At 53.6% G+C, this 27920-nt stretch overlaps 1 protein-coding gene across 1 annotated transcript; it reads left to right on the forward strand.

Annotated features, from left to right (window-relative positions):
• The first annotated feature begins 96 nt into the window (after positions 1 to 96).
• Positions 97 to 27689, forward strand: GOLPH3L (golgi phosphoprotein 3 like). The gene is made up of 5 exons (XM_006110440.5): positions 97 to 252; positions 1302 to 1503; positions 17971 to 18102; positions 20675 to 20789; positions 22001 to 27689. Exons 2-5 carry the CDS (start codon positions 1321 to 1323, stop codon positions 22426 to 22428), a joined length of 858 nt encoding a protein of 285 aa, XP_006110502.3. The 5' UTR covers positions 97 to 252; positions 1302 to 1320; the 3' UTR covers positions 22429 to 27689.
• Positions 27690 to 27920: the final 231 nt, after the last annotated feature.

Genomic DNA, 27920 nt, shown 5'->3' on the forward strand with positions numbered 1-27920 from the left:
TTATGTTTGTCTGTATCTGCAAGGACCCTCCCCTCTACAATCCCTATTGGATGAACAGCCTCTGATATGTGCCTGAACAACACCAGGATAGGTTACCCAGGGATACCAGGAAGCTGATGTGTTTCCTCCCCCTTGCTCCAGCTCAACCAGGAAGTAAAGTTTCTATTTTCTGAGGCTCAGAAGTTTAGTCCCAGGCAAAGTAGAGGGGAAGGTGTTGACGAGGCATCCGAGAAGAGGGGATCAGAATCACAGGTAAGGCTGGGAAAATGTCCAGCGAGAGTTAAATTCTTGGGCACTAACATTACAGAGAGGGGCAATGACTTGTAAATTTCACGGTGTTCTTGTTTAATGTATACATTTTTAATAATCCAATTTTTATTTTTTCCTACCAGAATTTAAGTTTTCCTCCTGGCAGAGGTTGTGGGAAATGAGGGTAGAAAGCCCTGTGTCTCTTCCCTGGATCCCCAACGTGGAGAGGGGCTGCTGGAAACATTTCTGCCGTTGTCTCTCTTAAGTTCAAGTGCCTGAGCCCAGTTCATTTTCTATAGCTCCTTAAGTTACCTTGCCCAGCAAGTCAGGCCACATGGTCTCAGTGGTGGGAAGCAAAAGACCCTTCTGTGTGAAAGAGAGAGTGTATGTGTTGCTGGGGGGATGCATTCCCTTTTGGCCCTAGAAACAGTAGAGATGAGAACTGGGATTTTGGGGTGCTGGCAAGATTAGACCAGGGTGAGCAGCCCCAGACTGCCTCCATTTCCCCTTCTGCAGGGGATTATTCTCTAAATTTATCCCCTCCCAAAAAGGATGGGGGGCTCTGGCAACAGCCATAACAGCCTAGATCTGTGAAGCCGGGAATAGTGAAAACCTGTCTCCATATGAGAATAGTGATAGAAATGTAGCCATGTTAGTCTGGGGTAGCTGAAGCAAAATGCATTTTGTCTCCATATGAGTTGCTCTGAGCATCTGCCTGTTCTAAATGCTGTGCAGCCACCAGGACATCCGTGGAGTGTAGGAAGGCAAGCCCCCAGTCTAGGTGGGACAGATCTTGTCTGCTTGCCACATTTCCTGTTCCCTGCATGGAGATTTTGTTCCTGCTTCATCTGGGATGGTCCGGCCTTTAGAACACACCGTACCAGCGCAGTGCAGCCACTCCTGTGCTGTGCATGCTGTCCAGCAGCGCTGGACTAAGAATAGTTGCTTTGCAAAGAGAGAGGGCTACCCTGCCTCTACTGGCATTCCAGCCTTTGATTCCCTGTAGTGTAGTGCCTGAGAGCCTCCCCATTTTGTGTGGTTACCCTTGCTAGCGCCTGCTGGTGGGAGAGGATGACGACCCTGATTCACAGAGGGCGGCGCGCCGACGTGGGCAAGAACGGCGACAAGAGGCCAGAGGGCGAGGAGGACTCGAAAGACAGGAACCCGGAGGAGGAGGAGGACTCCGGGGACTCCAAAGACATCCGCCTCACCCTTATGGAGGAGGTGCTGCTCTTGGGACTGAAGGATAAGGAGGTAAGGGGGGGTTCGGCGGTGGCATTACATGGTGAGGCGTGGCTGGCAGCCATGGCTCTGCCTTTGCTTGCAGGGAGGCGCTGCCAGGAGCAATTCCTGCCCCCTTCTCTGGGGATCCAGAGGCCCCTCTTTTGGCAGAGCCAGTGCAGTCCCTCTGTGCAGAGGGGCACATCAGCACCCTTGCAGTGGCTTCAAGCCTGGCGCCTGGCAGCATGAGGACCAGGCTGGTGGATCGTGCCCTCCTGCCCCGGACCCGGGCTAGATTGTCCTCCAAGGGGCAAGGCTGTAGGGCCTGGCAGGGGGAGGAACTTGTGGCACTTCGGCATCTCGATTGGGTCTTTGCCTGCTTCTTGCCAGTCCCTGTGCGTAGACTCACGTGGTGTGGCTGAAGGCTGCTAAGAGCCTCTCAGCATGTTTTGGCCAAGGCACTTGTGACCGGATCCAAGAAAACCTGCAAGACACCTGTGAGCCTCTTGAAGGGAGCTGGGCGGTGCTCCCAAGACTGGGGGCAGATTCATCCTGGGGCCGAGGAGAGACAATTTGCACCTTCCCTATTCAGTGGCTGGTGCAGCCTCCAGTGAAGGCTGGGGCTGCCCTGAGTGGCACAGAGATTTTCCAGCTTACCAGTCCGTAGCCAGGTCTCCTCCTTTGTCGGGTGTGTCTATGCCCAGCAAGACAACCTACCCTGGGCTGTTGCAGAGGCACATCTAGCTGGACAGCTGTTCTCTGTGGGTTGTTGATACTGGCTTTGCAGACCCTCTGGGCCAACCTCCTTTATACAAGGAGGCCCTTAGACCTATGAACGCCCAGCTTCCCCAATGGTCTCTGGAAAGTGACTTCTTTGACCCAGTGCACAAGAATTCTTCTTTCCACCTGCACTATAATGTCAGGAAAGCGCCTCATGCCAGGCCAGATCACTGAACATTCCATAGTGCTTATAAAGAACAGACACGCTCATCCGCTGTGACAGAAAACTGAAACTTTACTGTAAATGAAAATCTGGACATATGTACAGTGCAGGATTGTTTTAGGCTGGGGGGAATTGCTTTTTTGACAGGCAAGGCCCCTTCTATATGTGACACTAACAAAGTTTGGCTCTGATGGAAGAAAGGGGCTGCAAGTTCTGGCCCTATAACAGGATTCAAATATCCATATAACCTGCAGAAAATAAATGTTTTCATTATCTAATTGAGAAGCCCTTCTGGGGTGGAACTCGGCAGTTGTTTAGCAGCACATACTCAGAGTGGGTTTGTGTTCAGCATACAAGGGAAGAAAAAAATACATCTACTTTGACACTGCAATGGAGAGGTGCTGTTTCTTTTTTTTGGAATTGGGTAGCTCTGTCTTTTCCTTCTGACATTTTGTCTGTAATCTTTGCAATATCAGAGGCTAAGTCTACATTGCACAGTTATTTTGGAATAAGCTATTCCGGAATGGTTATTCTGAAAGAGCTTACTTCGAAATAGCGCGTCTACACTGCAAAGAAGCCTCCAAATTAGTCCAAGGCAGGCTTCCCTAATGCAGATGTTCTATCTCGATTTAGAACCCCAGGAGGAATAACTTAGCATGGCCCTGGTGAGGGGCTATTTCAAAATAGCAGCAGTGGAGCGTCTTATACATGCCTTATTTTGAAATCACTATTTCAGAATAGGTGGTATTCTTCGTAGAATGAGGATTCTTACAGAAGTAGGAATAAGCCATCTGTTATTTCGAAATAATTGAATTGCTATGTGGACACTGGCATCGTTATTTTGGCATAACGGTTGTCATTCCAAAATAACTTTTCTGTGTAGGTGCACCCATATAGTCCCAAAGGAAATTCAGTCTTGGGGTGGGACTCTGGAGCTACATAAGCTCTCTCTCTGCCACAGATTCTGTATGACCTTGAGCAAATCACTTAATCTCTCTGTGCCACAGTTTCCTGTCTGTAAAATAAGGATAATAGCATTTTTTTCCACACTTTTCCTATCTTGTCTTTTAGTTCACCGGGGCTCTGACCTCAAACTACTATCACAATACAAATAGTGAAATATTGTTGCTTATAAGCTTTTCTGGAGCAGGGACAGTCTGTCACTGGGAAGCTGTACAGTACCAACACAATAAGGCCTCTTGGTGCTGTTGTAATATGAGCAAGTCCCTACTTAATTTGCAATATTATGGATCCTGTAATATTAGGCTGCCATAGCGGTTTTGATTTTAATGTGCTTAGTTTAATGTGCAAACTAAGTGCATTAAAATCAAATGCCACAATTTTGCATACATTTTGAGGTTTGCAGTGCACATGTTTTTCCCCCATTAGTACAGTAGAACTCCATGTATCCAAGCTTATGGTAGATGGGGCTTATTAATGACTTTAATATGCAAAATGTCTAGTTATCAAAAAAAAAAAAATATAGCAGGCATTACATAATACTTGAGGGTTCCAGCATACTTTTCTTAAACAAATAGGTCTTCTCTGGCTTTTTCAAATTGCCTCAATTAATATAGGTACTTTTCCCTGATCTTCCACGTCTTCTCCCAACTCAGCTGCAATTATTTGACAATCATCCCATGATTCGAGTAGGGCCTTAACTAAATCATGATGAGGAAAGCCAGCAGCTAGTCATCTTCTCCCCTGTAAAAGCTATTGGTTAGGGTGACTCCTTAACCTGGATCTGTAGTGATTATCACATGATGTATTCAGTACTTCAGTTTCTATTCTTCTCACCGAAGCAACAAATCTCTCCTGTCTGAAAGTGTCCTGCTGTCACTTACAATAATTCGACTGGACCCTTTTTGTTCTGCACAGCCAGGAGGCTGCTGGCTGTGGAATGGAACGGTACCCTGTCTCTGCAAAGAATGCTTTGGAAATTCCCGCAGCAAGGCTGTCTGTGTTTGTGGCTGCTAACGTGGTAACCAGATAGCTGAGACTGTATACACAGTGGCAGGGGTTGAACTGTGGTTGCCCTTAATTTACAAAGTTTGCAAAGGGGTTATGGCAAGAAACTGGGCCTCAGGTCTCCTGGGTTCTGTTTCAAGCTCTGCCAATCAAAATCAGGCCCCTGCTCTGGTTGGTGCTATACAAAGACAGTCCATGCTCTAGAAACTAGGCCTTATCTGCCATGCTAGGGATGTAAAAGTGTAGCCATGTAAACAGATTACCCAAACTGCTACATAGCTACACATGGCTCCCAGTCACCTCCCAGGGAGCTGCCTGCCAGGGAGCCACCTCTGTTGTATCAGAGGCAACAGCACTGGGTGGCAAGTGGGAGCTAGTACATGTCTGTTAAGCGTGCTTCCGCCTCTGTTGTATCTATGTATCAGAGACAGCAGTGCAGGGCAGCAGCCAACTCCCCAGGAGACGGGCGGCAGGAGGGAGTTGGTGTGCGCCAGGAGCTGGCTGCTGCCTGCTGAAATTTTCAGCGGTTCCACGGTTAATCAATTACACACATTTTAACATCCCTCGCCTGTGCTTGTGCTTAAATTTGCTGATTATGGCACATGGGAGGCACTGATGGGGGGAAGGGGCTGCCTGAGGGTCCTAATCTCCCACCCTTTTTTCCCAAAGCATTCTCCAGCCTTGGCGCACGCACAGCAGTGGCTTTCCAAGTACGGGTCATGCCCCAGGACTGGGTAGTAGAATGTCAGGCAGTGAGTCGTTTTGCTATAGGGGGATCAGGTGACTAGTGCGGGTGCTAAGGCAGCTCCCTGCCTGTCCTGGAACCACGGACCACACTGCACTCCAGAAGTGCTCAGCAGCGGGTCCAGCTCCTAGGTGGGGGGCCACAGGGCTCCATGCACTGTCCTCCCCTAAGCACCATCTCCACAGTCCCATTGGCTGATTCCTGGCCAATGGGAATTGGGAAGGACACGAGCGCCATTTCGGGAGAGCAGGAGAGGCAGCAGCTGTGTGCACCGGGATGTGGCTTGCTTTCTTTCCCATTCCCCCGACAATAAGGGAGTGAGAAGAAATACTCAGATTCCATGAATTACTCCTCTGCCCCCACCCTTCACCCGCCAGGAGTGAGAGGCCTGCACGGAATCCAAGTACTTTCCCCTCGCTCCCTTATTGTCAGGGGAACGGGAGGAAAAGCAAATGCCATCCCGGTATGCACAGCTGCTGCCATCCTACCCTCCCAAAACAGCGCCCTTGGGAGGACAGTGCCTGTGTATGACAGCCGCACACAGAGCCACTTGCGCACCTCTGCCTAGGACTCCGACCCTAGGACTGGCCTCTTCTGGGGCACAGCGTGGTCTGCGGGGCCAGGACTGGTGTGGGAAGCCAGCCTGAGAATCCCTCTTGCTGTGCTGACTGAGTCGCTGGAAGGAAGCCTGTGCCCAACCTGGCACCCCAATCCCCTGTTCTAGCCTGGAGCCCCCTCCTGTACCACAAACCCCTCTTTCCCAGCCCCACCCCGCAGCCCACGCTCGAGCCAGAAGCTATATGATGTCGAGTCACAGGCATCAACAGTTTTCTTCAACTGGGTCGTGAGAAACAGAGTTTGAAACCTGCTGGCTCACAGAATCCGCGCCTCTGATCCTTTGTGTCCCAAGCAACCCTATCGTGTCTTCTCGTTCCTATCAAGCTGCATCTGCAAACTAGCTAGGTTTTCGTGTGTCCTCACCCGCCCCACTCCTACTGAACCTCCTCCTGGCTACAAACCTGCTACATTTATTCTTGCCCGTTGGATTCCCGTTTGTCCTTGTGCCAACATTGTCCCTGCATAGCTCTTCCCTCACCCTGCACTCACTGAGCAGAGCAGCCATGGGTTCCTCTGCTGACCACGGGTCTTTCTTCTCGCATGACTGGAGGGCAGCTATTGGCGGCTGCATTTCAGGCGGGTTGTTCTGCCGGCCTGTGTGTTGGTCTTCAGGCTGCCATCGCTGAGAACTTCCATTGGCCCCCCAAGAGGTGACTGCTGCTGATTTTAGCAGCTCTGCGGTCAACAAGATAAATGCGACATGGACAACTAGCTGCCCTGCCTGTGTGTCTTGCTCCTGATGTGGAAGGGAGTCTGGGATTCAGTTCATGGTCCCTCTGCAGAGAGGGCTAGTTGTGAGGAGGGCTTTATGTAAGGTGCACAACCGGGCCTGGACTGAGACCCAGCCGGCTCACTTCATGCTAAACAGCTGCTAACTAGCTTTGCCACTTGCCACTCCCCAGAGTAGGCGCCTGACCTAGACGCGAATGGTTCAATCCCTGATACTCTGAGTTGTCTGCTTCTTGATGTCTCAGGTACTTCTTTGGCCCCATCACCGTAATAGCTGAGCGCCTCACAATTTTTAATGCATTTCCCATCACACTCCCCCGTGCGCAGGGCAGGGTTGTTATCCAGCTGAAGAAACTGAGGCACTAGAGTGGCTAAGGGACTTGACCAGAGTCACCCAGGGAGACAGTGGCAGAGCAGGACCAGGTCTCTTGAGTTCCAGACTAGTGCTTTAACCGTTAGGCCATCCTTCCTCTGAGTCTAAAGAGAGTTTATTGTCTGTTTTTGCTTTTAACTGGGTGTAATGCATTGCCCACAGCACTGAAATAATAATAGCCCCTAGCTCTTCCATGCTGCTTCTCATCCCTAGATCTCAGGAGGGTCAGCATCATTCTCCCCATTGTATGGAAAGAGAAACTGAGGCACGGGGCCAGGCCAGTGGAACAGCCAGTAACAAAACCTGTGTCTCTTGAGTGCTACTCCACTAGGTTGCCCTGCCTCCATGGTCCTCCAGATTGAGCCCCTGTAAAACAAGGGGGCTGATTTTCAGGGGCATCTGCAGTTCCTAGTAACTTCAGTCCCTCTGAAAGTCAAGCTCCAGGGACTGGTTTTGCAATATCCTGGTTACAGTGGCTCACTGACGTAGGTGTCCCTCCTCTGTTGCATGCCGGAGCACTGCTCAGTCACACCCTGGCGGGACCTCTGGTTCAATCGCACCGGTAAGATCTTGGGTTGCTAATCTACATAGGAAGTTATAATCGAGCCGGGGGATAGGCCCGGATGCTGGGAAAGCAAATATTTGAGAGCCGCCCAGGTGCAAATGTAATTGGAGCAGTGCTGTGGCCTTTCATTCCCTTTAGCTCTTTTTGTGCCAAACCCTTTAGTTTTAGTCCGATGTCGGTTGTTTTAAACCTTTCTTGAATCGTGAATCCCCTAACCCTGTCCCCTTTTTAACCTGTACCGCTCTCCCCTCCCCCCTTACAAAATGGGACTTCCCAGTGTTATCTAGACGAGTGGGTTTCTAACTACAGGTCGCGCCCAGTTCTGGGTGGTAGAATGTCGGGCGCTGGGTCTGGTGGCTGCAGGGGGATCAGGTGAGCAGTGATGGGGCTAAGGCAGCTCCTTGCCCGTCCTGCACCTGCGCTGCGCTTCAGAAGCATCTGGCTGGGGGGCGGGTGCGCACAGGGCTCCGTGCACTGCTCCTGCCCTGAGCACTGCTCCATCTAGTGAGCTGGAGGGGCAACCGGGCCAGATCAGATCCCATGCGCCACGTCACTATGTCCACCCCAAAAGTTTGATACTCCCTGGTATTGGAGAATCTCTGCTTTAAACCACTTGTCCTTTGGACCGTCAGACCATTTGTAGGACTCCGATAGGGACAAAGAGTGGACAGAGGGCTCTGTCCTGACAGTGCCTAGGAACAAAAAGTCAGAGGCTAATGTAAGGGAGGTATTGGGAAGCCCGAGATTCATTGCAAAAATTAGGTGGCTCGTGAGCTGCAGACATAGGTCCATTCAGAACTGTGTGTGAATGACAAAAAGAGAACTTGGGGCCTGCTGATGTCAAATTGCCGGTCCTTGAGCTTGGGGAGAATCTCTGTTCACAGTGAAGGGGTTATGACACACACACTGTGCTCTGGAAGTGGTGATTCCCAGGCTCTAGTGAGCCAACTGTAGAAGTGGACTTCCCCTGTTGAGCATGCCTTGGTGAAAATGCTCTGTGCCAGCCTTCACTAGAGACTGCTGGGACAAAAAGCCCCTACATTATCTCTTAGCTTAGACATAAACTGTAGGCTTCTTGGAGCAGGGATTTTCTTTCTGTTCTGGGTTTGTACAGCGCCTAGCACCATGGTGTCTTGGTCGATGACTGGGGTGCCTAGGTGCTACCGTAATACCTCTAATGTAGAGCACCTATAACCATGGGGTCTTGGTTCATGACTAACTCCTAAATACTATGATAATGCAAATAAATAATAATAATAATGCATGGCAGCTGATGGAGAGTATCTGGCAATAGGATGGGGACTCTTAGAGAATCCACTCCCAGACCAGTTAGGGTTCTGTAGAGATCAGCCAATTTCTTGAATTGCAACTGGAAGCAAACTATCAACCAGTGCAGAGCGTTCCTCCTTTGTTTCTCTCCCTTACGCTAAAGCTGAAGCTTCCCCTGGGACCTCATGTAATTAAGCTTCATAGTTGCCCTGGTGAGAGACAGAGTAGGGTATTATCTGGGGAAAATGAGGCACAGAGAGGTAAGCCACCAGTTCAAGTTCTCAGAGCTTGTGAATGGAGTCCTGACAGACTGTTCCTTGCTCTAACGCAGGGGTGGGCAATCATTTTTGACTGAGGGCCACTTCAGAAATGTTTGAAGTGGCTCTGGGCCACGGCGGAAGGGCGGGGCCAGGACATTTCTGTGCTTCCCCACCCACAGCTTTAAATGCCCGTGCCCCTGGCAATGGGAGGAGGCTTCACACACTGCCCCCCACCCCTAGGCCAATCAGGTCTTGGGAGTGGGGGGGAAGCACGCAAAGTCTTTTCCTGCCCTGCCCCTGTCCTGAAAAGAGCCCAGGGGTGGGGGAAACTCGCGAAGTCTCTCGCTCCCTGCTCTCAGGCATGCGGCGCTTAGAGTCAACCGCCAGGGTTGATGCTAAATGCCACGTCCTCCCTGGTCCCTAGATCCTGATTGGCCTGGGGTTGAGGGAGCAGCAGCACCCTTGTGGGCTGACTCAACCCACTTGGCGGGCTGGATCCTGCCCTCGGAGGCCCTTTTGCTTACCCCTGCAAAATGATGATTTCCCTCTAAAGAAGGAGCTGGTCTCTTGTCTCTGGGGCTGCTCGGGGTGACCCCGAGAGAGGGTGTACAGTGCTTACTGCCCAGGAAGGGGAGTGCGGATCTGTTTGCAGAGTTTCAGCCACGTGTTCCAGCTGTGGGTTTGTCTATGCGACAGAGACTGTTTTCCCAGCCTAGCTACATTGGCATGGCTATGCCGGCATCAACCCCGTGGGGTACAATGCACCCTGCATCGGCGGAAGGAAGGTTTAGGAACACACACGAACGATGGTAGCTACATCCACAGAAGCATGCTTCCATCTGCACCTGTGTCTATTCTGGGGGTTAGCTTGGCATGGCTATGGAGCCCAGGATATTTTCACACTCCCAACTGATGCTTTTGTTGTCCTAAGTGTAGACCAGGCCCGAGGCTATGAATACTTCAGCAGCAGTAGGTGCTCCAATGGCAGGAAGGGTTTTCCCATCACCTCCCCGAGAGGCAGTAGCTGGGTTGACAGGAGAAGTCTTCCATTGACCTAGCACTGTCTACATAGTGACTTTAGCTGGCTTAACTCCATCATTCAAGGGTATGGTTTTTTCACAGCCCTGAGCAACATTGCTAGGTTAAGCTAATTTTCTACTGTAGACCCAGCCCGTAGAAACTCTGTTATGCTCTCCTGTGCTGTCAGGCCTGAAAAATGTAGCTGTCTTTCCTAAATAATGGCTCATTCAAACTGGTTCTTGCAACACTGCTCTTCTGTTGCGTTAATGAATTGGAAAGGGACCAAGACCAGGGAGCTAACAATGCCGTGGGAGTGTGGGGGGGTGAGGACTTTAGAAACTGCCAGTCTCATTGTGAAATTCTCCCTCCTTTCCCTCTTTAAATTAGCTGGGGCTGGTGGCTCTCAATCACCTTTCTCACATCCACCCCACTCTACAAATATTCCTGGAGCCCACTTACCCGTGGGATGAGCTAGACCGTAGGTCTCATGCTGATAAGCTCTTTCAAGTAGTTTTCTATAATGTGACGAAAAGGGGACTGCTGGTGTTGGATCAGACCAAAAACCTAACGTTCTGTTTTGTACGTTGCTCCCTGATCATCTTCTCTTTCCAAAAAGAAGGGCAGAGATCGTATGCGCCAGCACCAATCCAAGAATCCTAACACCCATTTTTTATGCCCCGCTCTGCCACTCACTCGTTATGTATCATTGGGCAAGTCGTTTTCCCCGGGGCGTGCCTCAGTTTCCCTAGTTGTACTATGTGGAGAGTAAAAATCTCCCGCTTTTTGTTAAAACGCTCCCAAGGTGAGACAGTTGGGAACTTTTCAACAAAACGCTGTTTGTCACAAATGCCCATTTGTGGCAACTGAAACGTTTTGCAGAGGCATATTGGGTTAGATCGGTGGTTCTCAAACTTTAGCACCCATAGGGAGCCCTATTTTGGGTTAATTTTTGGGGGGACCTCCTACTCCTGCCCTGTCCCTTCTCGAAGGCTCAACTCGCTCCATCCCCTCCCCCTCTGTTGCTCACTCTGCCGCACTCTCACCAGCCTGGGGCAGGAGGACGGGGTGTTGCAGGTTCTGGGAGGGATTTCGGGTGTGGGAGGGGGCTCAAGGTATGGGGTCCCTGCAGTGCTTATCCCTTCTGTCAGTAAGTGGCTCCATGTGCTGCCCTCATGACCACTGGCACCACTCCTGCAGCTCCTATTGGTTGTGGTTCCAGCCAATGGGAGTTGCAGAGGCAGCGTGTGGTGCTTCTCTGGCCACTCGTGTGCCATGGGGCCACAGGGATCTGGCAGCTACTTCCAGGATCCATGTGGAACAGCCAGGTAGGGAACCTGTCCTAGTCCCAGCAAGGGGAGGAGGGGAAGGGGAAGAGTTGATCTTTGGGGCCCACAAACCTCTTAGGCTGTGTCTACACTGGCCACTTATTCCGGAAAATCAGCCGCTTTTCCGGAATAACTTGCCAGCTGTCTACACTGGCCCCTTGAATTTCCGGAAAAGCACTGACGATCTACTGTAAAATCATCAGTGCTTTTCCGGAAAAACTATGCTGCTCCCGTTCGGGCAAAAGTCCTTTTCCGGAAAACTGTTCTGCAAAAAAGCCCTGATCATGAAAATGACTATCTGGGCTTTTTTGCGGAAAAGCGCGTCTACATTGGCATGGACGCTTTTCCGGAAAAGCATCCTGCCAATGTAGACGCGCTTTTTCCGGAAATATTTATAACGGAAAACTGTTCCGTTTTAAGCATTTCTGGAAAAGAGTGCCAGTGTAGACGTAGCCTTGGAGTTTCCTTGGGTATGCTGGTCGCAGTGTAAGAAAAAATAGATTAGATGAAACTTTTGTTAAGAAGGTTTCTTGAATTCAGGATGAAATTTGGGGGGAGGGGAGTTGTGCACACGGACCAAAGACTGAGGGAGAGAAACTCTAGAATGACCACTTGTCTGGAGGTTGGGGGAAGCACTGGAGATGTGAGAGACTCAAGTTTAAATTTCTTCTATGCTTAATTTGGACCAGGGATTTGAATCTGGGTTCCTCAGGCCCTAAATGAGTGCTGTAATCACTAGATAGTTGGCTCTTCTGTGTGTGTCAGTGGGTATGTTTTTTTTCCTCCCGCCCCAAAAATAAAATTGTCAAGGTCTTGGTTTTATTCCTTATCGGAATGGAAACAAATATCAAAACCTCAAACTATTTCCTGCAATGGAATTCTTGCTTTCTAGTAAGACCTTGTTTGGAGATGTATTCAGCACACAGGATACTTCTGAACCATAGCTCTGGTGTGTCTCATGGTAGGCTAGTATGTAGACAGTCCGCTTACTCCAAGTTGAAAGAATCCAGCTTGACCTTCAGATCCCTGGTGACTCTGATGAGCCAGCCGTAAGAACAACCATACTTCTGCCTGTGAACTGCTCAGGCTTCGTATGGAGTCGTGAAGGAATGATAAAGATGGAGGCTAAAGTTTAGGGGAAAGTTTTGACCAAAAATGGTGGAAGGGGGTGGGTGAGAGAAATAAAATGTTGCCTATTTTCTGTCTGGTACCCCTGACTCCATTTCATTTTCTTCCAGCTTTGCTACCTCTCTTTGTCGTATGTCCAGTCCATCTGGGGGTAGGCAGTCAGTCTGGCATTTTATAATCTGAAACCAAAGCTGGAGATATTTCCAGAGGTTGCAAATATCTTGCTTTGGAAATAATGGATGAGCTTGAAACCCTGTTCTGGAGAGCAAAACCCTGTGATTTAAAGGGAAAGTTTCTTTTGTAGAAAGCACCCAACAACAATGTTCCCTCTATATTTTTCCATCCACATGTGGAATAAATTTGTTCTCTGCACTAAGGCATGTGTGGATGTGCACCACCAACAGACACACATGCTGCCGGCTGTGAATGGCTGTGGGTGCTCTGCCAATCATCTGGGCGGCACCTGAATCCCTCCTGGGTGGCCACCCAAGTGCTCAGCTCACAGGGAATCCTGCCCAGCAGACCCTTTGAACCCTTGATTCCTGCATTGTTTGTTCCCTCGCCACAAGGAAATGAAGAAAGTAAATATAGGTTCACTTTTTATCGTTTTATGGGGCCTCTCTGTCAAACACATCCCATGCCTGTGTCGGGGCTTACTGTTTAAATATGTTTGGGGTTCTGAGCTGGCCCTTTGTAGGCTGCAAGAATATTACACTTAAAAAACAGTCTGTAGACCTCTTAAACTTGTAATCCTCCACACTCAGCTTCAGCTGAGCTCGCTCCTCCTTCCTAATGAGCCATTTGGAGCGGACAGGCCTGAAAGCTGTTGCAGGCTTTACCCCTCCTGCCCTCCTGGTTCTGCAAACAGGTTTATGGCCTTGTTCAGCTTGATGGACTGGTGCAATCTCAGTTAAAGTCTCTGGCAAAGCTCCTGCTGACATCAGCGGTTCAGGAGCAGGCTCCTTGGCATAAGGGAAGGACACATGCAAATATCTGCCCCTTTTTGCATGGAGGCCGGGTGGTTCTTTCTAAAAGCTCTGCGCTGGAAAAGCGCTCGGGGCAGGTCTCTGGCTTGTGCCGTGCAGGGAGTCAAAGGAGAGATCACAGCGGTTGCCTTCTGGCATGAGACCCTTGAGTCTGTCTGCAGGATCAGGGCCTTTCTAGGTCAGTGATTCTTCAAGCAAGATGCTTTGTGGGGGTGGGATGGCAGGATTTGATAGTTGAGCAGAATGAGGGCAGATCGGTTTGCCCAGCTAGAGATCGTTAAGGAAAATTCTTGATTTTTCTGACACTTCTCTCTTGGTGACTTTTTTGCAAGTGCAAATCCTGAGTCGCTCGCCACTCGGAGACGAGTGCCCTGTTCACAGACCTTGTTCGTGCTTGTGCTATAGTGTAAGTGTGGTTTATTGCAATTCCCATATGCTGCTGCCCCAGCTGACATTAAACAAACACTTCACTCTGGGTCTGGTGTGATTTGGTGTAATGGTGTCACCTTGGGGGGCCCAACACTGGACTGGGTGCAGGGGGACAAGGTCCCTCTCTGGGCCTGTTTCTCTTCCCACTCCCTTTCAGCTGCTCCAGGCAAGAACTCTCACTATGGGTACATCTAGACTACAGGCTTTTGTCGACAGAAGTTTTGTCGACAGATACTGTCGACAAAATCTTCTGTCAACAAAGAGCGTCTAGACTATACTCAGTTCTGTTGACAAAGTAAGGTGCTTTGTCGATATGGCAGTGTAGACGCAAAGGACAGTTTAGATGCAATAACGCCTTCTGTCAACAGAACTCTGTCGACAAAAGGCGTTATTCCTCGTAAAATGAGGTTTACCAGCGTCGACAAAACTGCTGAGTTCTGTCGATGTTATGTCGACAGAACTCAGCGGTAGTGTAGACGCAGGTTTAGTTTTGTTGACAAAAGTCCACTTTTGTCGACAAAACCCTGTAGTCTAGACACACCCTATGTGTCTATGCCTTGCATACTGCAATAGGGTCGTGATCTGGCTGGTGCCTCTCGGTCCCACACAAATGACAGTGCTGAAGGCAGGATCGGTGGCGGGTGCGTAGGACTTCTCAGGATCAGGCCTTTCGCTGTTAGATGGGGGAGGGGCATTATCAAACTCCTGAGCTAGGCTTGATGGCTGAAATGTGGGTGGAGAGGCCTTTGCACTGCTTCTGCTCTTTGGGTAGTGCTCTGGAGGTTTTCAAACGATGGGTCGCGCCCCAGCACTGGGGGGTGGGATGTCGGGCGCTGGGGCTCGTGGCTGCAGGGGGATCAGGTGAGCAGCGGGGGGGCTAAGGCAGATCCCTGCCTGTCCTGGCACCACAGACTGTGCTGCACCCCAGAAGCAGCCGACAGACAGCCCAGCTCCTAGGTTGAGGGAGAGCACACAGAGCTCCACGCACTGCCCTTGCCCTGAGCACTAGCTCCACACTCCCATTGGCGTGCACCTACTTCTGGGAGCAGCATGGTCTGTGGTGCCAGGAGAAGCAGGAAGCTGGCTTAGAGCCCCCGGTTCCCAGGAGTCACTCCAGATAATCCCCTTGTGCCCCAACCCTGACCCCCCCCAAAGCCGGAGCCCCCTCCTACGCCCCAAAGCTCCCACTCTCCAATCACATTCTGTTGGGTCATAAGAAAAAACCTTTGAAAACCACTGGGCCAGAGCAGTGGTGAGCAACCTGCAGGCCCTGCGCGGCCCGTTGGGATCTCTGTGTGGCCTGCGAGACATTTTGTGTACTGTTATCCATGCGCAGGGTTGCCAGATTCGGCTTGTTTCCATCTGCGTGATTTTTTCCTACCAGTATCACTGAAGTGACATGCACGTAAAGCAAGGACTTGTGAAGGGAGGTGCAGGCTGATTGCGCACAACACTGGCCCTAGGAGCCGGGCACTTGGCACTGCTCTGGTTCAAACGGCGCATATCACAACTTCTAGGCATGCAAGTGCAGTGAGCAAAACCCAGGAGACTGCAGGTTACCGCAGTCTGGCAGCCCACTGAAGGCACTGGAACCTTGTGCTGAGCAGGGGTGAATTTCGCTCAATGGGCATGGCTGTGTCATAGCTCTGATGTATGGGAGATTGGTAATGGAGCGCATTAGAAAACTGAGCATGCAACTCTCAGCTAATACACAGAACCCAGCTGGTGCAAACCAGCGTGGCTCTGCTGACTTCCATAGGGCTGGTGTGCTTTATTTGAGTCAAGGATCTGACATGTGCGTTCTTCTCACTTGCTGCTGAAATGCAGCCACTTCTAGGGAGGGAGGGCGGAGCAGCAGGCAGCTATGGCACACAACAGTTTAGGATGTTCCCATCCCCTGCGAGCCAGTAATACCATCGCGAGTTGGAAATTGACTTGGTGGATTTAAGTAGGCAGAGTGTAATTAGCCGCAGTGCAGTCGGGACAGCACACTGGGGACAGCGCTGTTATCTAACCCTTAATGGAAGCCTATTCAAAGATGTACACCTTGGGCTTAAAGATAAAGCAGCAGACAGCCGGCAGCACTCTTAAGACAGGGCTTACAAGCAATTTCTGATTACAGCTAATTGTGGGGAATGAGTGTCTGAGGTTGTCAGGGCTTTAACGTTTTCCTAAGCGGCCTCGTTATTCAGGCCATGTAGAAATCTCGTAAGCTCTGAGAAAGCTAGTTTGATGGAAAACTGCTACTGCTCCTTGGGTAGCTCTCATGCCAGCCACTTACCCAGTTCTAGTTCCTTGTACTAAAGCTCCCTGGTGTGGGAATAAAATTCTCTCCAGGGTCACATCCAGAGCCAGTACAAAGCTGAACATCTTCCTATCAGATCTTTCCCATGGCGAGGTGTTTGCCCACTAACCTCTCTCTCGAAAGGTCCCAGAATTGCAGACATTGGAAACTTCTAAGTTATGTTACGGGAGCTCCCCTGCATACAAGGCCCTGTTTACATAGGTATGAGACCATCCCAGATACGTAGAGACTAGGTAGAAATGGGAACAGAGGCAAAGTGACTTCAACAGCTCAGTGGCAGAGTGGGAATAGAACTGGGGAGTCCTGAGTCACGGTCCAGGGCTCTGGATTGTGCTGCAGGCCTTGCTCTGAACCGGTTTGGCAGGCCAGCTAGGCTGCAGTCAGATTAGTTTCCAAAACTCTTACTCAACTGCTAGGCTAGGTTCAGAGGCCTGCGCTAGGCAGGCCTCCTGCCCGCTCTGCAAAACAAACAAATCCTCCGTGGACGGGCCAGAAGAAACCCGCAGTGGAGAGGGCGTGTGCTCTGCTAAGCAGGAAGTAGGTTCTGCTGGAACCTGAGCCAGCTGGCCAAGGGCGTGTGATGCTCTGTTCAGTGTTGAGACAGGATCCTCTCCAGGAGGGAAACTCCAGGTTGCTGCTGGCCCAACCCTATAACACCTTTTCCCTGGACAGATCTGGCCTTTGCCAGGCTAGATACACCACAGCACACGCTGGCATAAGTTACGTCTGGGGCACACCTAAGCCACACGCGAGGGAAGTTACGCTCACCGCCACGCCAGTGTGGACAGCGCTGTGTCGGCAGGAGAGCGCCAGGGGCTGGCCTGATTAAGTCAAGGGAAAAGCTCCCTCCCATCGCCTTAGAGAGTGTCCGCATGACCAGCGCGACCGCAGTGCAGCTGCATTGGTCCCTGCCCCTGGCCCACCGAGTCTGAGCCATGCTCTGCCCTGCCTGCCCAGGGGCGAGGTCACTCCCCATCCCTGAGAGGGGCAGGGGCTGCTGGAAGTGGTGGGGAGCCTTGCTGTAGGAGCCAGGCCAGGCACTGCTTGGCAGCCCTGAGGTGGGAGCCACATAGCCAGTATGGCTTTCTGTAGAGGTGCCTTGGAGTTCCCTGCCCATCTAAGTACTGACCCGGGTGTTGGCTGGGAGAGGGGCCTTTGTATTTGAGAAACGCTGGCTCTCCTGTGGCTGTTCTGTCTTTCCTCTCCACCCTGCCCCCTCCTGAGGGCTCCTGAAGCAAACTCCATCCCAGCTGCATGGCTGGGCTCCCGGGCATGCGCAACGGGGCCTGCAAGGGATGGGCGTGTCACGAGGGCCACCCAGAGGAACAGGGAGGGGCCTGAGAGAGCTCCCAACTTAGCCATCAACAGTTTGGCGTGAGTACAGTGCACCCCTGGGTGCTACCACCAGTCACCTCTGCTCCCCGGGAACATAGCAGCAGTTACGATGCTGCGGGGGCAGTGGGGCTAGGACTCGGGCCCTCTTGTGCCAAAGGGCAGGCCTTTGCCTCTGGAGAATAGGTAGCAAGGCTCTGGAGTGGCTCTGCAGCTGGGCAGCTTGTGGGCAAGTCATTTCCCCCCCTCTATGTGCCTCAGTTTCCCCGTCGGTGACATGGGGGCGGTGGTCCTGCCCCCCGCGAGAAGGGGCTCTGAAGATGGCCTGAGGGAAGGTGCCAGAGAAAGCCTGGCTGCTGGTGGTATTGGAAGTGAAGGGCCCTGAGCTGCCTTCGGTTCCTCAGAGCGGGAGGTGAGCTACAAAGCGTGAGGGCTCCGGTGCCCGACGCCGGCGCCGGGAGGGTCCCTGTGTCTCTCATGCCGGTGGTGTCTCCCCGCTCCTCAGGGCTACACGTCCTTCTGGAACGACTGCATCTCCTCGGGCCTGCGCGGCGGCATCCTCATCGAGCTGGCGCTGCGAGGGCGCATCCAACTGGAGCCGCTCACCATGAGGAAGAAGAGGCTGCTGGACAGAAAGGTACGTGGCCCCGGGCTTGGATGCTGGGGCTGTCGAGCCGGCCAGGAGAACGTGTTTGCCTAGGGGAGAGCCCACCCGCTCCTTTTTGGATCCCAGGGGCCTGGTTCCCCTCTGGCCTGTAGCCCCATGTGACGTGGCTGCGGCACACCGCCATCCCGACACGAGTGCGCTGAGCCCATGTAAATGATGGCACAGGGTGATGGAGAGTCACACCCATTCGCACCGGCTCTGATCAGCTCCCAAGGGGTAAATCTGTGTCGCTCCATGGAAACCAATGGAGCGACTCCAGATTTACAGCAGCGGGCGAGCCATGGGGGTCAGGCCCCGCGGCTGGTCTGAGGGCGTGGAGAAAGAACGTGAAAGAGAGGCCGAGACGGGGAGGCTACTAGGCAGGCAGTGGAGGTCAGACGTGGGGCGTGGTAGCTGTTGGTGTGAAAGAAGGATAGAGAGGCACCTCTCCTTCCCCTCCATCCGGACCGACGCTTTGCATGGACAATAGCAGCTTATGTCCGGACGGATGCGTCAGTCTTGCGGGAAGCCTGCAGCCTTCACTGCCGTAACACCTGAGCACTCTGTTATTAATGCATTTATCCTCACTCACCCCTGGGAGGCAGGGCAGGGCAGTCATCCCCATTGCGGAGATGGGGAAACTGAGGCACGCCGAGGTCAAACGACCAGCCCTAGGAATTTGTGGCTGAGCAGGGAATTGTACTAGCTTCAGAGAGCTGGGTTCTCTAACCACCAGGCTGTCCTTCCTCCCAGAGCGTGGGCCTGATCCTTCACTCCCACGGTTGTACCTCCAGAAGTCTGGCATAACTCGGACGGCTCCTGGCTTTGAGCCCTTGCCTGCATTCGGACTCGGTTTAACTGAATCCATCCAAGAACATTCCAGAGCCGGGAATAGAAGCCAAGTGTCCTGACACCCAGCCCTGTGCTCCGGCCCCTGGACAGCGCCTCGTCCCTTCAGTGGGACTGAGGGACTTGTGGTGCCACGTGGGTGGTGGCATTGTAGCCTCTGTGGCTCGGGCCCAGCATGGGGCAGGCAGCACGTGCTTAGGGTGACAATATTTCCCTGTGCCGGTGATGGGACAGCTGGTCGGAGGGCTCGGATTTAAGCAACTGCAGCGGCAGCCAGTCAGACCTGCGCAGTAACACTGAAAATTGCGGGAAGTTGCCTGAGCCCCCTCTAAAGGCAGTATTCTGCAGTGATGCTGGCTCAGGATACTGGCTCGGCCATTGCTAAGAACAAGTGTAAAGAGTTGCGGGGCGGCTGCCCATTTTACAGACGATTCTTGGAGCTGTTTGGCTGGGACGCTCTAGTGCCTCCATGCTCTGCAGCAGGGGCTTGCAACTTGGCGAGGGGGGACGGGGATGTGCCCTGGCATCCGGGTCCGGCGGCGCCAGGGATCAGGGAAACAATGGAAAATGCAAACTTCCAGTTAAGTGGGTAAGGGGCTGGAGCGATCCCCTACTCCAGGGCCAGTCCTGGCTGCTCTCCCAGCTCAGCTGGGCAGACAGGCGCCTCCCAGTGTGTGCAGCCAGGCGACAGGGTGTCTAGGGGAGTCCAAGGGGGTGGCAGGAAAGATGTGTGTGTTGGGGGACTAGAGAGTGGAGGGTTGTGGGCAGTTGGGGGGCACACTGGGCAGTGTGCTGTGGCTCTGGCAGAGCTGTGGGGAGCTCTGGCCATAGGGAGATGGGGGGATGTTGAGTCAGGGAGCTGTGGGGCATGGCTTGGCCCTGCCCTCGAGAGTTATGGGCTTGCTGGCTGACCCTGCCATGCCCCTAGCTGGCAGCTTGCTCTGGGGTCCGACCTCCCTGCACCATGCTCCATTGCCCCCGAGGACTCAGAAATGTTTGGCTCCGGGCCCGTAGACAGTGCATCCGGCTTGGACCTGCCCACGGTGTCTGGAGCATTCTCCCCTGCAGGGAGCATTGGCCCTGCCACTCCCCGCTTGAGCCCCAGCACTCAGGGCTTGTGGGGGGTGAGAGGGAGCACAGAGCCGAAGGGGGGGGGGAAGTGTGCTAGGGATTCGGCGGGCACCGCGAATCGGGGCTCCAGGCTGGGAGAGTGTTGCTGGGAATTCAGCCATGCGAGGGAGGAGTGCCGGGATCGGGCCTTCAGCTCCATGGAGGGGGGATGGGAATTGGGCCTTCAGCTCCGTGGGCGGGGATGGGGTGGGGGAGTGCTAGGGATCGGGCCTTCAGCTCTGTGGGGATGAGGGAGTGCTAGGGATCGGGCCTTAAGCCCCACGGCAGGGCTGCGGCTGTGCTGACTGCAGACTGACCCGGCCAGCAAGGGGAGTGGAAAATAGGGGACAGTTTGTCTGTTGTTGAAATAAAGGAAGGGACTGTCCCATTAAACAGGGTGCAGGCTCCCCTTTCACGTGCTGCAGAGTGTTCTGCGTGCCCTGTCCTCTCCCAGAGCTTGGTCACAACTGCTTCCTGGGTCTTGCCTGTTAAAACCAGCTGCCAAGCTCCCCGCCCAAGCAGGATCAAGCCACGTCGGGGTGGGCCAGGGGCGGGGGCCAGTCCAGAATCCAGCCTCAAGCTGCGTCTTTCTTTGTCCTCACAGGTGCTCTTGAAGTCAGACACTCCGACCGGCGATGTCCTGCTAGATGAGACCCTCAAGCACATCAAAGCCACGGACCCTGCGGAGACTGTCCAGTCGTGGATTGAGCTGCTCACAGGTAGGGCAGTCTGGCCTCGCACCGGGCCTCCTCCGCGCCTTGGGGGCCTGCTCTGCCATAAGCCATATTGTGTGGCCCCCGGGCGCCTTCCTGCTTGGTCACCGAAGGCGCTTTTGTTAGCTTGCCCTGACTGAGGGGCAAAGGGTGCTCCACCCCAGCCAGGACCCCGCCTACCACCGGTTAAACAGAACATGTAACTGGTTGAACAGGATTTTCCACCCCCAGTGTGGACACAGCTGGGAGTGAGCTGTCCAGCCCAGACAGACCGACTTGCACTAGCAGGACTCCGGCGTGTTAAAAATCCAGGTGTGAGTGGCCTGGCGTGGGCAGACGTGGTCTCCAGACCCATAGGCTGGGTGGGGCAGGGTGGCCCTCTGCCAGATGCCAGGTACTCGTGTCATTGCCTAACGGGCCCCAGGACCACGGATTCCAGATTTCCAAGGGGAGTCTGGATAATGCATGAGGGAACCATGAGAATTTTCAGTTCTGTAGCTTATATGAGACATCTAGGCTGGGCTCACTGCCCCACACCACTCTGCTTCTAGTCCAGACCAATTGAATCCCCCTGTGCCGGTGCGTGATTCTTTCCCTGGGGCAACCGGGCAGCTTCTGGGGTCAGGATTGAGGGGCATTGGCTGATCCAAACCCAGGGCCAGAATAAAAGGGGCAGAGCAGATCACATTGAGCAGCGTTCCCTGGCTGGGCGCTTGTGGGGCTGCTCAGGAGAGATTCCCGTGCTGCCCAGAGGATTAGCAGAGCACCCACAGCTAGGTTTGTGTTTTTCCTGGTGGCGCACATGCACGTGCCTTGGTGCACATACAAAATTATTCTGCGCACGGATGTAAAAAAGCCACACGTGGGTGGAAAAGGTTAGAGGGAACATTGGCCATGAGTGAGGTGTCTGGAGCTGTCAGAGCAGGGGGTCCTGTGGGTCAATATTGAGGTGCACCAGCTCAGCTTTGGGGAGCCCGGGACTGGAATAGCAAAGGGGCTCACTTCTGGATCCAATACCCTGGGGGTACTGGGCAGGAGAGTGAGTGGTGCTGCAGCCCAGAATGGGGGTACGTGGGTGTGGACTAGCATGGGGAGAGGGAGATGGGGTGCAGTAGTGGAGCTTTGCTTGGGATGCGGCAGGGTGGAGGGAGGTTGCCTGGCTGTTGCCTTGATATTTTTTGCCCCTAAGGAGCAACCCTCGTCTTCCTCCCCCGCAGGCGAGACCTGGAACCCCTTCAAGCTGCAGTACCAGCTGCGCAACGTGCGGGAGCGCCTGGCCAAGAACCTGGTGGAGAAGGGCATCCTGACCACGGAGAAGCAGAACTTCCTGCTCTTTGACATGACCACCCACCCGGTCACCAACCTCACCGAGAAGCAGCGCCTGCTCAAGAAGCTGCAGGAGAGCGTCCTGGACAGGTGGGTGAACGACCCCCACCGCATGGACAGGAGGACCTTAGCCCTGCTGGTGCTGGCCCACTCCTCGGACGTGCTGGAGAACGTTTTCACCACGCTGGCGGACGACAAGTACGACATGGCCATGAACCGGTCGAAGGACCTCTTGGACTTGGACCCCGATGTGGAGGCCACCAAAGCCAGCGCCACGGAGATGATCTGGGCTGTCCTGGCAGCCTTTAACAAGTCCTAACTCCAGGCCGCTTTGCCCTTTTGGTGTAGGATGGGACCTTTGGATGGGGAGCTTCCCTGGGCCAGGCCAGCGCGAACTCTGTTCTACACGGCATGTGGGTTGGACTGATTTCCACACATCCCCTCCAACCTACCCGTCTTGGCTGGGGGTGGTTGTGCTGGAAGGATGAACGACTGTACGCACGTGTCTTCTTCTCACAGGCGTGTGGCCAAATGAAGGTCTTTGTCTTGGGAGTGGATTGGCTCCAGGCTCAGCTGGCTCTCTCCTTCAGAGAACGGAGATGTAGAATTGCCATCGGGCCCTCTTTACTCTCCATCGATTTCGAAGGAGGGTAGCTTGGGTTGATGGGGCCTGCTCCGTTCCGGCACTTGGGGCTCAGATGGAGGGGGAGGGTTTAAGCCACCTGTGCACTGCCAGCACTCCGAGGCTTGTCTGGCTCTTGTGTAAGTGAGAGCAGCCCAGAGGCTGCTCTACTTTATGCTCTGCTTCCCGTGGCCACCAGCAGGCTCCAAGCAGCAGAGAACCGCTGCCGTGCAGGGTACTCTGGACATGCTCCTGGTCTCCAGCCTAGGGGACAGGGCTATTGCAGAGTCCTGATGCCATCTCCGCTCTAGTCGGGGAGGAGGGGATGTTCCCCATTGCCAGGCCTACTTGTGCTGCCGGAGCAGGGCGACAAGGCTTGGACCCACTGTGCATCAGGTGGACAGCGTCATCAAGAGCCAAGTCAGACCTGGTCTGGCAGTCACACCACGGTGCAGTCCCGCTGACTGCCGGTGCGCGCAGGAGTCAGAGATCCGTGTTGTGGCCTCTCGTGCCAGGCGGACGTGGCTGTCCCTTTACCTAGCGTGCTAGCTTCACGACCTTTCTCGTTCACTTGCTGCTGGGGCAGTTCGGGCCCGATTCATGGCCACAAGACTCGGGGTGAAACTCGGTACAGTCACCCCTCAGGAGTTGGGCAGCCGGTTACCAACCCGACGTGGCCTTTCAAGCCGTGTTCGAAATGACAGAAATGTCTGTGCACAGAGACTGACCTCCTCTGTCCTGCGTCGTGCCTGGGCCTTCTGGAGTAGGAGAGAGGCCACGGTGCTTCTGTGTTTGGCATGGGTGCGACGGCTGCTGGCACGTGGGGCCGGAGGCACACGGTTCAAGGCGGAAGTTGAATTCGAAAGGGCTCAGAGAAGAGTCTTGAGAACGATTAAAGGGCTAGAAAACCTGCCTCATGTGACAGACTCCAGAGCAGGGCCGCCCTTGGGCACACGCAGCCGCGCAGGGCACCAGTGCGCGCCCTGCGCTGTGTGTGCCTAGGGCCACCGCTGGCCGCGAGCAGCACCGACTGGCAGCACCAGTACCCTGCTCAGCCTCCCAGCCCTGTTGGACCCAATACCCCCAGGCCTCCACCCCCTGCTCCAATTAGACCCAATCCCCTGGTCTCCCCAGCCCAGTCCTTCACACACCCCTGCCCCCCCACTCCGTGCTTCCCCTGCCAGCCCACAGCTGCAGCCGGCTGCTCCCCGACCAGCTCTCTACCCTCCCCCCAGCACAGCCCCTCCCATGGAGTGGCTGCCCCCCACCCCTGCAGAGGATGGAGGCTGCAGGTGCTTGGGCTGTGTAGAGCACCAAAAGTCTTCAGGACGGCCCTGCTCCAGAGCTCAGTCGGCTTGGCTTAGCAAAGTGGAGGGGAAGGAGCGACTTGATTATACTTCCTAAGCATGTCCGTGGGGAATGGGTCTCTAACCATGGGCTCCCCACTCTAGCAGGGGGCTTGGACACAGTCCAGTGGCTGGAAGCTGAAGCCACGCCGTTACGACTGGCAGAGGCGCGATTTGTTTGAGTGATGGGTCCCCGGGTCAGTTTCCCCCAGCTCGCAGTGGGTCCGCCACCCATTTTGGGTCAAAGCTGGATGTTTTCCCAAGGGATCTGCTCTAGGAATGGCTTTGGGGCCACTCTCCAGCCCACGTTGCACAGGAGGTCAAACGACATGAACCCGGTGGTTGGCGTTAGAATCTATGGCTATAGGGGAGCGTCAATCTCTCTGCCCCAACCGGGTAGGGGAGCCACGAGGCTGTATCCAGTATCGGCAACGTGCTTTGCTATTGTGATACCTCGCCCCTGCGTGGATTGGCAGCAGCCAGACTGGAAGCTGGGACCGCTGTGCCAGAATTCGGCGCTGAAATAGCTTGAGGCATAAGGACCCCAGCATTGTAGCAGGCTTATTGACCATCTATGGTTGGAGGGGGAGAAAAACACTACGCGTAGAACAGCTGAATGTTATGGTCCTAGAAGGGGCTCATCGTGTCCCTGAGAGTGTGTCTACGCAGCAGGGCTTAACTCGAAACAAGCTACGCAAATTGAGCGGCGTCAATTGCATTGCTGATTTTGAAATAGCTTGTTTCGAAATTGGGAGCATCTACGCTGCACTTATTTCGAAATAGAGTGCTCTTCCCCCGACATCCCTTACTCCTCGTACAGTGAGGGTTACAGGAGGCGGAGTAAGAAGTCCTCCAGCTTGACAGTATGTCAACATTATTTCGAAATAACGGCCGGCTGGGTAGATGTGGACTAACTTATTTTGAAATAACACTAGTTATTCTGAAATAGTGTTGCTGTGTAGACGTACCCTGATTGACCACAGCTCACTTTATAGAGAGGCTAGACCCAGGTCTGTGTTCCCACCCCACAGACTCGGTCCTGCGGAGTTCACGCATGAGCCACGGGTACATGGTTTTGTTTGTCCTCTGACACAGCCACCTGAACTCTGCTGTGAGTTTTACTCCCCGGTTTTTCCAGTGTAGCAACACATCTGAGAACCTGGGTGACTTCTGTTTGGATTTTAAGGCACCCCAAGGAATCTGACCCCTTCGGGTCACTGCTAGCCAATAGGGGAATGTGCCACTGCGAGGATTTGGGATGGGATCCCTTGTGGCTGTCTGGGGATGGGTGAGGAGCCTGCATACGTTGTATTCAAGTGATTCTTACTTGAAAAGCTTTTGATGTGATCAGGGGAGCCTAAAACCTGCACAGGCCCCTGGGCAAGGTGTGCGGGGGGTGGGGCTCTGCGCTCCCAGAAGGGGCGGGGGGCAACCAGCCCTCTGCTCCACCGGAGCATGGCACCCCCAACCCTCAGAGCTTCATGGAGCACGCCGCATAGCCCTCCAAATTTGATTTAAAGGGCTGTGGGCTCCAGCTGCTGCCACAATAGCAGCGGCCAGGAGCCTCAGGCTCCTTTGAATGCCGGGCCCCAGAGCACCTGCCCCCTCCCTCCCTCCCTCCCCATTGGCAGCCCTGACTGGTGATGAGGCTCTGATAGCGAGTGACTGTGAGTATGGCCTAGGGAGAGGCTGCACCATTGTACAGGGAAGGATTTTATTTTAGTCCATCTCTTTCGAGCCGTTTGGCTTTGGCTGACCGCTATGTAACACCCAGTTCTGCCCGAGACGTTGGAGCAGGGTTGTCGGCCACGCGCTTATTCTCCCTGCACGGCATGAGCACTATAGCTGGTCAGGAATTTTTCGACCATGCTTTTTGGGTTGGAAAACGCCAATTTTGTCAAAATCCACATTTTTCCTACGCAGCTTGCTCTATTTCTCTGTGAGGCGAGGAGGGGATTCATAGGTCTGACCTTCTACAGAGCACGGGCCAGGGAACGTCCCCAAACAAATTCCCAGAGCAGATCTCTTAGGAAAACATACAATCAGCACTGATCCAGCGGTGAATCTGCTCGGGGGTTTGGCACAGATCCATCCACGTGGGTCCAATTGCCGGATCGGGGCTGTCGTTTCCCCCACGTGGGTCTGTTGTGCAGCAGCGAGAGAACTGTTGCAGAACAGCCACGGGAGTGTAAAACAGCCACGGTTTGCAGGGCTCTCCAGAGCGGGAAAGCTCTGAAACAACTAAGCTGTGGGGTGTCTCTTCAGCTGGGGAGGGGATGGTGAGTGCAGGGAGATACTGGAGAGCCCAGTCTGCCTTCATTCGGGTGGGTAGTAGCCAGTGCTTTATTTGTAAGAAAAAAGGTGCAGGACTCTGGGACAGATTTGTTGAGCCAAAGAAACCACAGTCGCAGCCCCTTTAAGAGCCACAGCGCGCTGGGAGCCAGAAAAAAAAATGCCGCTTGTCCCGAGCAGGCTTCCATCAGGAGCCGAGCTGCCCCAGGAAAACAGGTGCTGGTACGCGCGGGGGAAATCCCATTCCTTTTCTGCGGGCTGGGAAAATAGGTGACGGTTCGCCATTCCGGGCAGTACCGTCGCAAAAAAAGCAGCCAAGCTGCCATCAGAGCCATATGGATGGACCTTTGTGTCTCTTGAAGTCGCGGAGGTAGCGTGGTCTTGGGGGTCCAGCACCAGGCTGGAAGTCGGTTCTGCTTCCAGCCTGCTGGGTGGCCTTGAGCAAGTCCTATTTCTCATGAGCAGGGGTGAAAGGAACTTACATTTCTTACAGGTGCTGTCCTATTGCAACCCAGGTCCCTGCCAGCTCTCTAAATAGCTCCCGGCGGGCTTTTGTCACAGCTCAGCCAGCTCTTGCTGGAGCTGTGCACTGGGGCCCCGGCTTCCTTTCCCCCTGCGCACGTGTAAAATGGGGAGAATGAGACTGACCTATGTAAAGTGCTTTGGGATCGAGGGTGAAAAGGGAGTGTTCATTGTACTGTGGTAGTGCCTTGGTAGGGGCTGTACAAACAGCATGAATTGCTCTGGGCTGGAAGGTGAAATTGGCAGGGTCACCAAACTCTTATGCTGCCATTTAAAAATCCTGTCCTCGGAACCCGTGACGATCAATTAGGCAAAGACTGTCTGTTCGGTTTGTGTTTTAAGGTCTAGCCGATGCCTAAATACCCTTCCTTCTTCACCTCGGAAACACGGTAACTGCCGGGTCCTTGCCACGGAAGGTCCCCGATTCCGCTTTAGCATAAAGGAGATTTGATTTCAGTTTTGCATCCCCTCTTTGCTTTCTGGGGTGCTTCTGGGCCCCCCATCCAGAGAAGGGCTATTCTGGCTGGCCTGCGTCCTCTCTTAGCCGCGATATTGTATCATTCTGTGCGTGGTAGATTTACTCTGAAGGGGGGATAGAATTTGAATCTCTATAGGAAAAGCCAACATTCCTTTCTCCTCTTCCCCAACCCCTTCTCTGTTCCTCTTTTTATTTAGTGTCTGTGGATGAGTTTCTTTCTGCTGCACTGGGTGGCCGTGGGCTCACTCGGATGTAGATGTTAGCTGCTGTTGATTAAACTGCTCTGGGAGAATAAAAACCTTTCTGATGTTGGTGCCGTGCCCGTTGTTGGCCTTCACTCTTTCAGTGGAACGGGGCAGGCGCCCCTTCGTCCTGGTGGCAAAGGAATGGTTTTGTTTAGGGGCACGCTCTGCCATGGATTTGCTGGATCTCATCCCCGTTCCTGACACTCCTGCTGGTATGCCCAGCTAGGTTTCAAATTAGTCTTAACAGAAATGGGCCGTGGAGACTGAACTGTGGTCTATGCCCTAAAGCTGGTCTCCTCGTCTGGT

This window comes from Pelodiscus sinensis, chromosome 22 (genome assembly GCF_052426305.1).
Source record: "Pelodiscus sinensis isolate ZL-2025 chromosome 22, ASM5242630v1, whole genome shotgun sequence".
In the NCBI taxonomy this organism is placed as follows: Eukaryota; Metazoa; Chordata; order Testudines; family Trionychidae; genus Pelodiscus; species Pelodiscus sinensis.

What these genes read in the sequence shown, in the direction of transcription:
- GOLPH3L (XM_006110440.5), top strand. Translation starts at nt 1,321, where the DNA reads ATGACGACCCTGATTCACAGAGGGCGGCGCGCCGACGTGGGCAAGAAC. An exon ending in TGGGACTGAAGGATAAGGAG is followed by an intron (nt 1,504 to 17,970) that starts GTAAGGGGGGGT and finishes CCCGCTCCTCAG; the next exon opens with GGCTACACGTCCTTCTGGAA. An exon ending in GTGGATTGAGCTGCTCACAG is followed by an intron (nt 20,790 to 22,000) that starts GTAGGGCAGTCT and finishes CCTCCCCCGCAG; the next exon opens with GCGAGACCTGGAACCCCTTC.